General features: G+C 37.3%; 2 protein-coding genes across 2 annotated transcripts; both read left to right on the top strand.

Annotated features, from left to right (window-relative positions):
- Positions 1–1,833: 1,833 nt before the first annotated feature.
- Positions 1,834–7,322, top strand: LOC121471621 (olfactory receptor 5D14-like). The gene is given in 3 exon segments (XM_041722410.1): positions 1,834–2,006; positions 4,507–4,726; positions 6,516–7,322. Coding segments are annotated over 3 exon segments (1,200 nt in total).
- An 8,557-nt stretch (positions 7,323–15,879) lies between these two features.
- On the top strand, positions 15,880–16,809 carry LOC121471917 (olfactory receptor 5D18). The gene has a single exon (XM_041722810.1). It carries the CDS (start codon positions 15,880–15,882, stop codon positions 16,807–16,809), a length of 930 nt encoding a protein of 309 aa, XP_041578744.1.
- Positions 16,810–18,051: the final 1,242 nt, after the last annotated feature.

Below are 18,051 nucleotides of genomic sequence, written 5' to 3'. Positions count from 1 at the left end.
CAAAAGATAATGGATTTTGGTGTTCTCTCTTGCCTTCTAAACTGCATGCAATTCTTTCTCTCTGCATATATATATTCTTTCTATATATTATATTTAAATTTTAATTTTTTTAAATATTAAAGATGTATTTATTTATTTTAGAGAGAAAGAGAGAGAGAGTGCAAGAGGAGGGAGTGTGGGAGGAGCAGAGGGAGAGAAAGAATCTTAAGCAGGCTCCATGCCCCAGTATGCAGCCCCACATAGGGCTCGATCTCACAACCCTGAGATCATGACCTGAGTTGAAATCAAGAGTTGGGAGTTTAACTGATTGAGCTACCCAGGTGCCCCTATATTTTATTTTTTGATTGATATTGTTAACATATAATGTTATATTAGTTTCAGGTGTACAGCATAGTGATGCAACAATTATATACATTGTGAAATGCTCACAATGATAACTGTGCTTATCAAGGTGAGCATTTTCCAATTTTGCAGATGTATTTTGTTCTGGAGAAACTCAGGCACATATGCACAAAAGGAGATGTACAGAAGTGTTCAGTTGCATGTGGCATATAATGACAAAATTGAAAATAACCTAATTAGAAATAAAAGGAATGGTTATAGGGGCACCTGGGTGGCTCAGTCAGTTAAGCGTCTGCCTTTGGCTCAGGTCATGATCCTGTACTAAACTGTACAAAACTGATCCCAGGGTCCTAGGATCCATCCCCACAACCGGTTCCCTGCTCAATGAAGAGCCTAATTCTCACTTCTCCCCCCATCCCTGCTTTTTCTCTCTGTCTCTCTCTTGCTAGCTCTCTTTCTCTTAAATAAATAAATAAAATCTTTTTTAAAAAGAATGGTTATAATCATATGATTGAACTCTTTACAAGTTAAAGTGATTGTAGTAGAAAAAATGTACCAGTTTGTTTTCAACCTCAGAAATATTGCTCCATATCATTTATATACTTTGAAAGTACAACGAATACTATGTATTCATCATGAGTATTCACATAGGTACAAAATGAATTATGTGGGAATGAAAATCACCCAGTTAAAGATGAAGTTTTTCAACCAAGGGAGAGAAGGGGCTGAGATAGCAGAAAGTTATGAAAGGGTCTTTAATCCAAGCTGTAATGTAATGTTCCAAAAAAAAAATGAAAGAAAAGCAAATATATACTTTTTTCATCAGCCACTTAGGGCTTTAAAGTTGAAAGTATAACATGGAGCATATATCATTTGCTGAGGGAAAAACACAGAATTTAGTGGCTACAAGCATGAACACATGCTTCTTTCTCACCATTTTGTGGGCATACAAGAATTTCTTTTTTCTTTTCTTTTCTTTTTCTTTTTCTTTCTTTTTTTTTTTTTTTTTTTTGAGAGATAGAGTATGAGTGGAGGGAGATGGAGAGAGAGAATCTCAAGCAGGCTCCATCCCCAGTGTGGAGCCCAATGCAGTCTTGATCACATGACCCTGAGATCATGACCTGAGCAGAAATCAAGGAGCTCCTGACTGCAGGATTCTTCTGTCAGTCTCACTTGGGCTCATCATGTGGCTGCAATCATTCGGGAGCTCCCTAGGGCTTAAAACTTTAAATGACGTCACTCCTCCATTAGGTGACTTAGTGCAGACTGGCTGCAGCACCCCAGTTTCTCCCACAGAGGCTCTTATCTACTTGTAGGTTATACTAGCTTCCTTATGTGGTGATCTCAGTACAGTGTGTAGCGCCTGGAGGTGGAAGTTGTAAGGCATCTTTGTGCCTCTACTTCAGAATCTATGTAGCATCACTCCTGGTGCTTTTTTTTTTTTTTTTTTTTTTTTTGTGAAATGAGTCACAATTCCAGCTTTGTGGATCCATGACTGTGTTTCCTAGTGGAAACATTCTTCTTCTTCTGCAGTTCATGGGTACTTACCTGGAGCATATATTTAGCAGGTGGATCATTAAGGATAGTAGGTATAAAAGCCGCTTCCATTTCTACACTGAGACCCATAAATTCTGGTTCCCACAAATTATTGGAGAAATAGCCATGTATCCTGGTTTCAGACTTAGAGTACATAACACATTCTGGAGGTGGTTATTACATCCTTCTAAAGTATTGATAACACAGCTTGTCCATTTATAACCAAGTGTAAAAACAGCAACAACAGCAACAACAACAAACTACTCCAATGTCACAAGCATCCTTCTTGAATTTCTGAATATTAGATGAATTTTCCTTCTTTACTGTTTTTCTGGAACACTACAGGGCAGGATTGGAGCCCTACAATGGTTTGTTTTCCCATGTGGTGCCAGAGTATCATATTATGCAGAAACATCGGAAAATAAAGGCCAGGTATTTTCTTCCATATTTGGGTTGTCATCATAGGGAATGACTCATGAGACTACAAGTTCAGGCTTTGAAGGAGAAAGCAATACAACAAGAGTATGGACTGGGGGTATCTGGATCACTTGCTCATGCAATCTACTTCTGTCTTCAGGAACAGGAGTGTTGCTAACTGCTGCGCATGCCTAATGTTACGGATTAGTGAGATAGACAACATCCAGTTCATGATGGGGAGTGTACATTGCAGAGTAACTTGGTAGCCTCCTGTCACGTCCTTCAGTCTCTATTAGGCTCCATGAAAAAATCAGAAGCTGTTTCTCAAAAGGTGAATAGCTATCTGCAAAGGAGGTTAATGCTTTTCTTTAAAATTCTAAAGGTGTGATTTCTTTTTTTTATAAGTATTTATTTATTTATTCATGAGAAACATGGAGAGAGAGAGGCAGAGACACAGGCAGAGGGAGAAGCAGCCTCCCTGCGAGGAGCCCAATGAGGACTCGATCCCAAGACCCCGGGATCACACCCTGAGCCAAAGACAGATGCTCAACCACTGAGCCACAAGGCATCCCTTAAAGACATGATTTCTAATTCACTATCGAGGCTTATCCAAAATTCTGAGTAACTCATTGTTTGCAAATACAGCTCAATGGTAATTACGTAGGTTGGGTCATGTGGTGAAAATAGCACAGCAGCTGGCATCACAGACTAGACTTGTTAGAGTTTTCTCTTGTTTCAGGACCTACTCAAAAAGACAGGTTTTGGGGTAACTTTGTAAATGGGTAGGAGTAACGCCTAAAATTGGTATAATGGCCTTTGCAAAATCAAGGAGCCCACTGAAATTTGGGGTAGATGAAGCAGGGTTAGGGAAATACTATCTCACCTTAGTTTTTTATTCATCCAGACGGCATTTTAATTATGTGCCAACAAAGCCTGGTAATCAATTTCAAGCTGCAATTTTTCCATGTAATTTCAAGGAAATTTTAGTCATTAAAAATTCTACACATCACCTGGCTTTTGGCTTAATTACCTGTTTTGATGCTTGTGAGGAATAAGTTGCTAGTGATTCTCTAGAGTTTGAGTCCCCAGGGCTACAGGGTTAGATACAACAGCCTTGGTGCCCCAGTCATACTCAGCTTACAGAGAACCAGGGGGTAGTGGTCTGTTTCTCTGTAGCAGGTAGGTTTTTTTAGGTTTTCTACAAAACGGTGGGGATATTATTTTCCTGATATGGTAACTAGGACCTTCTTTTATTTTATTTTTCATATTAAGTCACTATAAATGCTATCGGATTGTGAAGCCAACAATATTAATGTTTATTAATGAAATTAACATTCATGGAAAGTTAACACTCATGGAAACATTTGGCTTTAAGTCAATTTCCAATCATTTTACAAAAAAAAATAGAATAAACTTACCAGCTGGAAATAGGTATTTATTCATATCTTCTTTAAATACACCTGAGGTTGGCATATAAAAGTTCTTGCAAAAATGAGAATGTGTTAATTCTGAGAGGACTCCTATCTAGTGAATCTTGGGTCCCATAAGACTTATCTATACAATGCCTGACCTATAAGAGAAGCTAACATTTTGGGTCTAAATCTTAATAAAGTGTACGTTCCCCTCACAAGTCAAAAGGATGCATTGTCCTTCTGAATCCTCAGGAACTCACCTACTTGATGAGAGAAACAGCCTTTACTAAACAAAAGATATTAAGATGGGATTGCTATGCTATTTCCTAGATTTCTCTAACATTTTGCTTTGACCTTCGATTTTGTTTTGTTTTGTTTTGCTGTGACCTTAGAAAAGAAACATACCCTCTTAAAGATTTTAACTGATTTGTGTGTATAGGCACAGTATAATAGCAATATATGTTCAAGGGCAAAGAGTTCACATTTTTTTCAGACTTCTTCACTAGTTTATGCATTTACGCACAAACTTTTACTATCAATTATGTACATTATGCTACTAGAAAATGTGTGAATGTACACACTGCAATATGGTATTTCTTTCTTACGGAAACACAAAGTGCAATGGAAATGCAGAGACATTTCAGAGTCTCAGCTCAGAAACTGCTTATACCCCTAGCAGTGATCTGCATGAGGCATGTTCTATATGGAAAGGATAACTCTTCTCTTTGCTTCTCTTTTTATGTCTACAAAAAATGTCATGCATTTTTGTCACTAACTCCACAAAACTTCTCTTTGACAGAAACAACCTCTTCCCCAACACCCCCCTCCCCGACCCCCAACCTCCTTTCAAGGGCACTGTGGTGATGGCTGTAAGAAATCTGAGTGTGGAGATGACCTTTGCCCTTTTGGGTTTCATGGATTACCCAGAGCTTCAGATTCCTCTCTTCCTCTTGCTTCTGATCATGTACATTATCACCATGGTAGGAAATCTTGGGATGATAGTAATCATCAAGATTAACCCCAAATTGCTTTTTCGCAACGGGTTTGCCGCCAGAACACAGGTGTCGTGAAAACCACCGCTAAACCTAAACCAAAATGGGAAAGGAGAAGACTCACATCAACATCGTCGTCATTGGACACGTAGATTCAGGCAAGTCTACCACTACTGGCCATCTGATCTACAAATGTGGTGGAATCGACAAAAGAACTATCGAGAAATTTGAGAAGGAGGCTGCTGAGATGGGAAAAGACTCCTTCAAGTATGCCTGGGTCTTGGATAAACTGAAAGCTGAACGTGAACGTGGTATCACCATTGATAACTCCCTGTGGAAATTCGAGACCAGCAAGTATTATGTGACCATCATTGATGCCCCAGGACACAGAGACTTTATCAAAAACATGATTACAGGCACATCTCAGGCTGACTGTGCTGTCCTGATTGTTGCTGCTGGTGTTGGTGAATTTGAAGCAGGTATCTCCAAGAATGGGCAGACCCGTGAGCATGCCCTTCTGGCTCACACACTGGGTGTAAAACAACTAATTGTTGGTGTTAACAAAATGGATTCCACTGAACCACCTTACAGCCAGAAGAGATACGAGGAAATCGTTAAGGAAGTCAGCACCTACATTAAGAAAATTGGCTACAACCCCGACACAGTAGCATTTGTGCCAATTTCTGGTTGGAATGGTGACAACATGCTGGAGACAAGTGCTAACATGCCTTGGTTCAAGGGATGGAAAGTCACCCGTAAAGATGGGAATGCCAGTGGAACCACACTGCTTGAAGCCCTGGATTGCATTCTGCCACCAATTCGTCCAACTGATAAGCCCCTGCGTCTGCCTCTCCAAGACGTCTACAAAATTGGTGGTATTGGAACTGTCCCAGTGGGTCGAGTGGAGACTGGTGTTCTTAAACCTGGTATGGTGGTCACCTTTGCTCCAGTCAATGTTACAACTGAAGTAAAGTCTGTTGAAATGCACCATGAAGCTTTGAGTGAGGCTCTTCCTGGGGACAATGTGGGCTTCAATGTCAAGAACGTATCTGTCAAAGATGTTCGTCGTGGCAACGTGGCTGGTGACAGCAAAAATGACCCACCAATGGAAGCAGCTGGCTTCACAGCTCAGGTGATTATCCTGAACCATCCAGGCCAAATCAGTGCTGGATATGCACCTGTGCTGGATTGTCACACAGCTCACATTGCTTGCAAGTTTGCTGAGCTGAAGGAAAAGATAGATAGTCGTTCTGGAAAGAAGCTGGAAGATGGTCCCAAGTTCCTGAAATCTGGGGATGCTGCCATTGTTGATATGGTTCCTGGCAAACCTATGTGTGTTGAGAGCTTCTCTGACTATCCTCCTCTGGGTCGTTTTGCTGTTCGTGACATGAGACAGACGGTTGCTGTGGGTGTCATCAAAGCAGTGGACAAGAAGGCAGCTGGAGCTGGCAAAGTCACCAAGTCTGCCCAGAAAGCTCAGAAGGCTAAATGAACATTATCCCCAATACCTGCCACCCCAGTCTTAATCAGTGGTGGAAGAACCGTCTGAGAACTGTTTGTGTCAATTGGCCATTTAAGTTTAATAGTAAAAGACTGGTTAATGATAACAATGCATCGTAAAACCTTCAGAAGGAAAGGAGAATGTTTTGTGGACCATTTGTTTTTTTTTGTGTGTGTGTGTGCGTGTGTGGCAGTTTTAAGTTATTAGTTTTTAAAATCAGTACTTTTTAATGGAAACAACTTGACCAAAAATCTGTCACAGAATTTTGAGACCCATTAAAACAAAAGTTTAATGAGAAAAAAAAAAAAAGATTAACCCCAAATTCACACTCCTATGTACTTTTTCCTTAGCCACCTTTCGTTTGTTGATTTTTGTTACTCTTCCATCATTACTCCCAAGCTGCTTGAGAACCTGGTCATGGAGGATAAAAACATCTTCTACTTTAGCTGCATGTTGCAGTACTTCTTGTCCTGCACTGCTGTGGTGACGGAATCCTTCCTGCTGGCAGTGATGGCCTATGACTGATTTGTGGCCATTTGCAACCCTCTGCTTTATTCAGTGGTCATGTCGCAGAGGCTCTGTGCCCTGCTGGTGTCTGGGTCATATGGGGTATGTTTGGTCCCTTGGTACTCCTGGGGTATGTTTGGTCCCTTGGTACTCCTCTGCTATGCTCTCCAGCTAAACTTTTCTGGACATAACACAATCAACCATTTTTTCTGTGAATACACAGCTCTCATTGCTCTCTCCAGCTCAGACATACTCATTCCCCAACTGCTGCTTTTTGGCTTTGCCACTTTCAATGAGGTGAGTACACTGCTGATCATCCTCACTTCATACAGTTTTATATTCGTGACTGTACTAAATATCCATTCTGCCAGTGGGCGTCGCAAAGCCTTCTCCACCTGTGCCTCCCACCTGACTGCCATCACCATCTTCCACGGGACCATCCTTTCCCTCTACTGTGTGCCCTACTCCAAAAACTCCAGGCAAAAGGTCAAAGTGGCCTCTGTATTTTACACAGTGGTCAACCCCATGCTGAACCCTCTGATCTACAGCCTGAGGAATAAAGATGTGAAAGATGCCCTCCAGAAATTAATAGACACAAAAGTCCCATTCCACTGAATGAATCTCAAAAGATGTTTTTAATCCCAATGAACAATGTGGACAGAGCTCTGTAAAACCCTTAGCATATATTTGCATAAGGTTTTTATATATGACTTTGAGGTTAATACATTGTGACTTGGTAAGCTTAAATCTCTTGAAAAAGGGGATTCTTCAAAAAGTTAATCCTTTTGATCCATAAAGCCTCTATTTCTTCAAATTGCCTAAAAAGCAACAGGTAAAATATTACAAAGCCCAATAGATGGCTCAATGTGGGAGAATAAAGTTATTGAAGGATCATATTAACTCATCATAGGAAGGTCTTGCTGATTTGTTACTGCATATGAATGAGTTCCTTGCCTTTAAAATCATGTGTTTTGTAGTCACTGAAGCATTGTCTTTGCTGGGAGATGCAGATGGACATGCTGATTCTTTTTTGAGACCTTCATTCCCTGGTCTCCATGTATTCTATGAATGGATGGTCTTATACTTCAAACAGCTTGTGTTGAGAAGCCTACAGAGCAAAGACAATTATATCTATTATGCAGATAATGACACAGTTTCAAGAAACTAGTCTAGAAATGACTGAATGATCGATCTATGATCAAAGCATCCCAACTCTGTTGACTGTAAATCTACAGCCATGATAGACTTTCATGTCCTTTCATGATAGTAAGCTTTCATGATAATAGACTAAGGTTATTAGTCTGAGAGGTCACAGAAGTCTGTGTTGTCCTAGATTATCTGGGATAATCTCTGGAGTCATTTCAATATTCCTACATTATGCTTGGATAGGATTACTCAGAAGGCTGGGTTCCCAGTATTATCAGGTCTGGAAATCTCTACAAGCATAATCTAGTCTAGTTCATATGTATTAGGCCTGGGATGAAGGCAATATATGTTCTACCTGGGAATATTGAGGAATCATTTCAAAGTTTCTGTTCTAGTATTTATATGAGTGGCTAAACAAGCACAAATACCTGGTAACAAACACTTTAAAAATTAAATTAAATTATAATAGGGGGCAGCCGGAGTGGCTCAGCGGTTTAGCGCCACCTTCAGCCCAAGGCCTGATCCTGAAGTCCCGGGATCGAGTCCCACATCAGGCTCCCTGCATAGAACCTGCTTCTCCCTCTGCCTGTGTCTCTGCCTCTCTCTCTCTCTCTCTCTCTCTCTCTCTCTCTTTCTCTCTCTGCATCTCTCAGGAATAAATAAATAAAATCTCTTAAAAATTATAATAAGAAGGATAACCTTATTTTAAATTTAAATTTATTGTTATTAAAAACAGTGTCGTATTAGGATAGAGAGCCATATGAAGAAAAAAGATAAAACTAGATCTTTTTCCTTATTTCACACACCAAAAGGAGAGTTTTAAAAGCAAGTTTAAAACTCGGATTACTTGAATATACACAACTTCTTGACAAAACAACAAAAAAGAGATTAAAATGACAAATGAAAAGCTAAGAAAAATCACTACTTACGTCACATATAGTAGAGAAAAAAATGACAATCTTACAGGAAAATAAACATAAAATATAATTAAGTAGTCTATATAAAAGGAATAAAAATAGCCTTTAAACATTTGAAGAGTTTTTCAAGCTGACTCAAAATAATAGAAATACAGATGAAATCTGCCCTGAGCTATCACTTCTCACCTATCAGAATGAAAGAAATACAAAAATTTAATGACCTTTCCTATAAGTGAATGCACAAGAAAATAGACATTTAATGCATTGGGGTCAGGAAGATCACATGTTCTATATGATAGATGCTCCAACTTCTATACGCATTCATCCTCTTTCAAACATTCATGGTCCTAGGAATCATCCCACAAAATAGAGTAGCAGAAAAGCTAAAAGTAACATACTCACTAGCATTATTCATAATAACAATAGACTGGATGCAATCCAACATAATGGTGATTAAATATCCTATGGATCACGGTAAAAAAGTATCTGGTTGTGAAAATGGGAAGAGGAAGGTTTTTATTTATTGCCATAGAGGACTTTTTCCATATTCTCAGTATATTTTCTTAAGTGAATAAAGACAAGATGTAGAAAAGTTTTTTTCTGATATGATAACTTGTGTGAAAGAGAGGGAAGGATAAAACAAAAGTTGATAAAGATAGGAAGAGATGAAAGAAAACTCTTCGGAATGTACCTTATAATAGAGCTTTGATTTAGGGGAAATATGACACTGGACATATTTTAAAAGACATACATTTAGGTCAAAAAGTAAAATTAGTTTTTAAATTTATTTAAAACTTGAAAATAGATAATAATGAATCTGTTTATAATGTTGGAAACATGATCACACGGTGTAAAACATTCTTTTCTAAAGGGCACCACTTAGAGTATACCTTCTCATTATGCAATGTTTATTTTAGTATAAGTAAATATTAAAATGCCATTGAAACTAAAGTTGTCAGCATAAAAGTTATAGCTCTAAAGAAAAGGTAAATAAAAAACTTTTTCATCTTAATTTGAATTAGAAATCTAGTTTGAAACTATTTTTTTCGCTCTTGTAAATCATATCACTAATAATGACAACCCAGTAGCAATGAATACCCAAATTTTCTCTGAAAGGAAATATTTGCTTTCTAAATAGAACTGGAGTTTTTTGACAAAAGCTGATCTGAAGTCTGAGGTAGAGAGTTAATGAACCTTGAGCAACTTGATTTTCCAGAAAGCAAGAACACTATTAACAGCTAGTTGCGTCATTTCAAAAAGACATAAGGAGGCAATTTGAAATGGATCCAACTAGTTTATAGTTAACATAGAAATAAACATTGAGTACGATTATTTTAAAAGCATCAAATATTTTTAAGTCTAAAAATTTAAATCTAGATGATTTAAAAAAAAAGTTATTGGTTACTGTTAAAGGTTGCTGGGCATACCAAGGCACTACTCTGAAAATTGGTAAATAAAAGAGATAAATATTTATTCAGCTTTTCATTTATGAATTGCATTTCAGGGTTACCTAACAGCTTATGAAGGAAAATTCAGAAAGAATAAAAGCAGAAAATAGGATGGAATTAGAAAATCACTATTTCTGATATTCTAATTTAAAAAAAAAGATCAAGGCAATGACTTCAATAAGTATTAAAATCATTAAGCAAAATGTTGGTGGGAAATGCTAAAATGAAATAATCTAGCTGATGCTACCTGAATTCACAGATCAGCTTGAGGATCACGAGAAGTCAGACAATCAGTTAACATGTGCTTTGCAATTTTTTGCAACATGAGTCACCAGAACCATGTGTGAAGAATTCTTGCCTAAAAGAAGCTAAAAGAGTGACCCAGAACTAATAAGATTTCTTGATGTAACAATAAAGAAGTTGTGGCATATGTGTGTGTGTGTGCGTGTGTGTGTGAGTGTGTGTATAGTGGCAACTACTAAGCCATCAAAAAAAAAAAAAAAGAAAGAAACCTTGTCATTTGCATTGACATGATGGAGTTGGAATATATCATGCTAAGTAAAATAAGTCATTCAGAGAAAGACACATATCAAATGATTTCACTAATATGTGGAATTTAAAAAATAAAACAGAAGAACATATGGGAAGGAGGAAAAAAGAGGGAAGCAAACCATGAGATACTTTTAATGATAGAGAACAAAGTAAGGATTAATGGAGGGAGGAGGTGAGGGATGAGCTAGATGGCAATGGGGATTAAGAAGGGCACTTGTTATGATGAGCACTGGGTGTTATATGGAAGTGATGAATCACTAAATTCTACTTCTGAAATGAATATTACACTATATATTAATTAACTAGAAATTAAATGAAAATTTGGGGATAAAAGAAAGAAAATGTGATGTATATATGAAAAATATATAATATATATTCATATATATGATACTTATGATATTCATATATGTGAATATATATGATACATATATATATATGAATCTTACTTGGCAATTAAAGAAGAATGAAATCTTGCCATTTGCTGAGTGTGTATTTGAAAATAAGGTGTACTTGCTGTTTCCTTTGCTCCAAACCTCATACTTTTCGCCAATCTTTGTATGACTTACTCTCTTACTTCATAAGGGTTCATGTTTAAATAGCACCTCACCACATTGTCTGAGCTCCCTATTTAAGATGGTACTTAAAATTATATACTTTTAAACATTTATAATTACTGAAAAAATGATCACATATTTATTTATTTGTATGCCCCATTAATAGAAATTTGTTGACAAAGGAATATCCTTTCTCTTTTTCCCCAATATCTAGCTCATCATAAGCTTGTAATAAATGAGTAATTACCTCTCCTCATCAGGTACCCAACCACTTTTCCCTGGTTCATGTAGCAAAAAGCTAAATTCATGAAACAGTCACTGCTTTAATTCTGAGCCGCGAATATACACTCTTCAGTTTTTGTTCAGTGGTATTACTTATTAATTATAGAGAGATTATATATCTTTTGAAAGAAATGCTTTAATGTGACCAATTTCTGTATTATTCTTATATCAATAGTGCAAACTTGCATCTCATGTATATGCAAAAAATGCCGAATGGATGGATGTGATAAAACTTTGGCAAAACTATCTGAAAATTTTCTAAAGGAGAATGCTTGAGATATTTTCCATTAGTCAGTAACTTTACCGTGCTGTACATAATCTTGAAATTTTCAAGATTTCTGATATAATAAATTTGACTAGAGATAGGTAGTTCAGTGGAGTGGGCATTTGTTTTGGTTTGTTTATGTTTGGTTTTATTTTGATTGCACAGCTTCAATATTATTTCTAACGCATGCTTAGTGAAATATCTCCTCTCTGCACTGAAATTCCTCATTGTTCTGATAGTTTCGCTCTATTCCCAGTTCCTCTGGAAAGTCATATTTATTACTCAATAAAGACTCATGGTACACTGACCGTGCTCATCTTTCACCTAGGAGCTTGGAATTTATTAGCAAACAAAACAGTGAATGGTCTCCCTTTTCCTGGAAATTTTATCTAGCTGGAGAAAAGCAATATACAACAAAAGAAATAGATAAGGATTAAAAATATATCTGAACCATGTGAAGTACTTTAAACACTAAATTGGGTAGTAGAGTAGCTCTTGCAGCAAAATAGAATGTTCGTGGAAGGTTTCCCTGAAAAGGTGCCTTTGAACAAAAACTTAAGGAAAAGCATTTTCAGCATGCAGGAAATATGAGTAGGAAAGACCCTAAAGAAAGAGTGGGGAATATTTTTGAAAAACAAAAAGCAAGGGACAAAAGCAAAGAGGTCAGACCAGCTGGAAGAGGTAGAGGCAGAAAGAGTAATAGAATAAGACAAGATTTCAAAGGGACTAGATCATTTTCCCAACTTGCTATTTAACCTTATAAATATTTCTACTTTAACTCTCAATGAGTCATAATGATCTAAAAGATGAGTTCCTACACTTCTGCAATGGTCAAAGTGGAGGTAGGAAGGAAGGGGATTATGCCTGACATTTGGTAGTCACTCAATATTTGATAAGGATGATTTTTTACTAATTCCATAATATTGATAATTGTAAGAAGGTATGGGAGTAATCACGGATTGGAAAAGTGATTTTAAAATATACATTTTAAATGTACATTTAAAATGCTCCTAACACTGCTCCAGGTTTTCAAGAATTACATCAGAAAAAGATGATTAATTTTAATTATTTATTTCATGACCTCAAGAGAATGGGGCAAGACATAATCCCTAGAGTTCATGTCCCAAAGGTTGTACTATACATATAAGAACATACCCACCAGTCCCAACCAGGAGCCGCCCTACCTTTGCCATCAGCAGGTTTGTTTTAAGATTCTAGAGACAGACTGACATTAACTTCAATGTTAATATGGGAGGGGGAACTTACCATTTAGATCTAGATGGTTCTTGAGAAAGATTTAGTCACTGCAAAGTAACATATCTGAACATGCAAGGAAGAGAAACTGCATTTATTCACACATTTCTGTATGAGAGGACTTGGCTCAGATGAACAAGAGGTACTTAGGGTATGAAAATAGAAGAGGTCTGAGAACTTTGGGGATGTGCCTTGTCTTGTTTCCATAAATTAGTGAAGAAATAGGCAAGGTAGGAAAGATATTCAAATAAAATGAAACTAGCTGAGATTAAACAGACTCTCTTGTGAAAAAATTTAAAAGGGACCAGCTTTAATTAAGATTCTAACATTTTTTAAAATTTTTATTTATTTATGATAGTCACACAGAGAGAGAGAGAGAGAGGGAGGGAGGGAGGCAGAGGGAGAAACAGGCTCCATACACCGGGAGCCTGACGTGGGAGTCGATCTCGGGTCTCCAAGATCGCGCCCTGGGCCAAAGGCAGGCGCCAAACCGCTGGGCCACCCAGGGATCCTAATTAAGATTCTAAAGCAGGAAAACATAGGTATGAAGATTCTAGCTGTTATATTTCTTGGATTCAATGATATAGAAGATTTTTATTAATAATTTGACGACAATATTTGGGATGCAAGAACCTCACGTTAAATGTAACATTAGTTTAAAGTAAATTCTTAAATGCTTTAGATAAGTTAAATATTGTATTAAGCCAAAAACATAATAATCAGAATGTCTGGCTTCCTAATGGATTATTTTTTGAGGTTGTCTTTAATACTCAGATGTAGGAGTATAGGGACAGAGAGGGCCACTGAGGTCTCAGTATCATATATGATCTGACATCTTTATTGATGGGCCATCTAAAACTATTTCTTGGGTTGTGAGATCAGAGATAATCTTACAGGTTTGAGAGATGATTACAAGTTTCCTGGTATGGAAGCACCTGGGTGGTTCAGTCAGTTGAGCATCTGACTCTTGATTTCGGATCAGGTTATGATCTTAGGGTCGTGGGATCAAGCTCATGCTCAGTGCAGAGTCTGTTTGTTCCTCTCCCTCTGCTCCTCCCCTCTCTTTCTCTCTCAAATAAATAAATAAAATCTTAGAAAAAAAAGAAGAGTTTCTTTGTATGGTAGGATCTCAGAGGTGTTGGGTACCAACTGAAGAGATATAACGATTCTTTTGTATTACTATTTTCTCCTAAAATGTCTTCGTTGTGCATTACTACCTCAAGTTTTGAATATTTTCTCCTTCAAGATAATATTGGGACAGGATGAATATTCTCCATATCTTGAAGAGAGAGGAGAGATGAGGGGAGAGAGAGGGAAAGAGAGGAAGACAGAGAGAGACAGAGTCCTAGGCAGGGAAAGTTCCTTCTTTTTTTTTTTAAATCTTATTTATTTATTCATGAGACACAGAGAGGCAGAAGCATAGACAGAGGATGAAGCAGGAAGCCCTCCCTCCTCCTGCAGGGAGCCCGATGCAGGACTCAATCCCAGGACCTTGGGATCACCACCTGAGACAAAGGCAGACACTCAGCCACTGAGCCACCCAGGCGTCCCAGACTGACTTTGAAAGTTTCAGAATCAGTCTTACTACACTTAGTTATTTCTGGGAGAGCACACATCCCTAAATTTTATTTTTATTTCATCCTGGTGCTGCTTTCTAAGGTGGCTCTGTGGTCTGTACACTGTCAAACAAGCCTTTCCCATAAGTCCAGAGACCCTGGCTTGTCATAAATTGCAAGTATGATCATTAATAAAGGAAGTATATCAGTATCTATTCCTAGAACATGGATCAGAGTCTGATGTGGAGGAATGGGCACGTGGCCGGGATTCCAATCAGGGCTCCAGTCACATGTGTAGATTGGTCCTTATTTGCATGTCATTGGGAAAGTCAAGGTTTGTCCAGTTTCTGTCTTGTCACCTCCAGAATAAGGGAATAGACGTGCTTATCTCTATCATCTATTCTAATTTTGTTATTCATCAAGCAATGAGGTAGGATTGACAATTGACAATTGGAAACTTGAGAAGAAAGCTCTGAAAAAACTAATTAAGATTTATTATTTTTAAAAGATTTTTAATTTATTTATTCATGAGAAACAGAGAGAGAGAGAGAGAGAGGCAGAGACACAGGCAGAGGGAGAAGCAGGCTCCATGCAGGGCTTTTTATATCAGATTTGCTGAGTCAGAAAAAATGTTATATGAAATTAATAATGAAGGCACAACTATAAAGTGTTAGGGGTGTTTATTCTTATTCACAATGTGAACCTATCTATGGTATAAAAATTAATTTGTTTGGAAATTCTTCATGTCTGTACTGATTATAAGGCTGATATCATCAGTCATACTTTACTAGCCATTTCTTTTATCAACTTATAATGTTCAAGGAGAGCTGAGACTGTTATAGGAAGATTTCATTTAAAATAACCATAAAACCTTTTATCTCATATTCTAATTTGTAAATATTAAACATAACAGTTGAGAACTTTAAAAATTGACTTTAAAAATAAAATAAAATAAAAATTGACTCAAAAGTCAATAATTATATTGCTTTTTTACTTAACATTTTAAAATGATTTTCATCTTTTAGAATATTAGACGTTTAGCATTATCTTGCATAATAAACACATAGAGAAATTATGAAAAGATATTTTGCTTCCTCTTCCAGTCTTGGTAAAGGGTAAAGCAAGATTCTTACATCCTGACTCTCTTTAATATTTCTATTTTCAGGACAGACCCAGATTCTGACAAGCAGAAACCATCATGTTACTGTCAGAGAGAAATAAAAGTGGGGCTACATTCACTCTCTTGGGCTTCTCAGATTACCCAGAACTGCAAATCCCTCTCTTCTTGATTTTTCTGGCCATCTATAGTGTCACTCTTGTAGGTAATCTTGGGATGATAGTTATAATCAAGATTAACCCCAAGCTGCACACCCCCATGTACTTCTTCCTCAGCCACCTCTCAGTGGTGGATTTCTGCTACTCCTCCATCATTGCTCCCAAAGCCCTGGCAAACCTGGTTGTAGAAGACAGAACCATTTCATTTCCAGGATGTGTAGTACAGTTCTTTTTCTTTTGTACCTTTGTGGTAGCTGAATCCTTTTTATTAGCTGTGATGGCCTATGACCGCTTTGTAGCCATTTGCAATCCTCTGCTCTACACAGTGACAATGTCCCAGAAGCTCTGTGCCATGCTGGTGGTCGGATCATATGCATGGGGAGTAGCATGTTCCTTGATACTCACATGCTCTGTGATCAAATTATCTTTTCAGGGTTTCAACACCATCAATCATTTCTTCTGTGAGTTCTCTGCATTGATCTCCCTGTCTTGCTCTGATACTTACATCAGTCAGTTGCTGCTTTTCATTTTTGCCACCTTTAATGAGGTCAGCACACTGCTCATCATTCTCTTGTCTTATGTATTTATCATTGTCACAATCCTCAAGATGCATTCAGCCAGTGGTCGCCGCAAAGCCTTCTCCACCTGCGCCTCCCATCTGACTGCCATCACCATCTTCCATGGGACCATCCTTTTTCTCTACTGTGTGCCCAACTCCAAAAACTCAAGGCACACAGTCAAAGTGGCATCTGTGTTTTATACAGTGGTGATCGCCATGTTGAATCCCCTGATCTACAGTCTGAGAAATAAGGATGTCAAGGGTACAGTCAGTAAGTTAATAGGTACTAAATGATTTTCTTTTTGAGCATTTTATTCTAGGAGCATTTGTCCCTGGTATGTAAATAAAGTGCGCCCATAAAGGTTAGTTGATTGTAAAGATATTTAAAATTAGTGAAGAGTTAATGTACAATGGGGAGGATGTAGATTTTGATTCAGAGACTACTTTTGATTCTATCTCTTGCTTATTGGGAAAAAAATCAATAATATCTCCCATCTTTGGTTTTTAATCTAGAATAATCATGGTAACATGAGCTAGCTCCTAATCTGATTGTGAAGATCTAAAGGTAATATAGATATCATTTGGAAAACCTTGTATAAATCTTAATAAACATTAATTTCATCCCCTTTCTTATGGAGCACCTGGAATAGACTAGGCTCTCAATAATCACATGAATTTATCTCATAATATTACAAATATTTAAAATGAGACACAATCTTCATCTTTAAGGAAGGCAAAACCCAGTGTTGACAGTAAGGCAGTGAAGAAAGAGGCCCTTGTAGAAGGTAGAAAATGAAAGGTATCATACAGTGTATGAAAGAAAGAAAAGTTCAAGTCCATTTGGGGACTTTAGAGTAATGCCTTCAAAAAATAGGTACTGTTTGAACTTAGCTTTGGATAGCAGGATGAATAAAGCTTTGGGAGCAAACAAGGTACAAGTTTTATTCAGAAGACCAAACCATGACAAAATCAAGGAGGTTAAAATGTAATACTGAGTCAGTAATCCAACAAATATTTTATTGAGTGACTACTATGTAACGTGTGTGGTATGTGTGTTGTATGTATAGGTTACTTGGCATGAGTGAAAAGTTGATGAGAGAAACATGGTCTGTATCCTGAATATGTGTTCAAAGGAGCTCCAGGGTGGCAGTGTGATAAACTATAAGAGGTTCCACCAAAGGCTTAAAGATGTGAGACCAGATCTCAGAAATTGTATATGCAAAAAGTAAACATAATGAGTGTCTGCCTCGCCCATATTTCATACTATTGTTCTGCCTATGAAGATATCAAATATATTATCAATCCTTTATTTTTTTCCTGAAAGTGATCATAATCTCTGAATCCTTCTCAACTGAACTCCCACTTAAAAAAAAAAAAGTACTGTAAACCAATTGGTTACATAACTTTATTAAAAATACAATAAAAACCAAATAGTGATTAGCATAAAGGCCTATTTAATCTGGCAAATTAAAAATATCAGATCTCTGTAACATAACTCACTTTACTTGAATATCTTGTATGTTTATTTTTCTCTCT

This window comes from Vulpes lagopus, chromosome 11 (assembly GCF_018345385.1).
Source record: "Vulpes lagopus strain Blue_001 chromosome 11, ASM1834538v1, whole genome shotgun sequence".
NCBI lineage: Eukaryota > Metazoa > Chordata > Mammalia > Carnivora > Canidae > Vulpes > Vulpes lagopus.
This window is presented reverse-complemented; position numbering and strand designations above follow the sequence as displayed.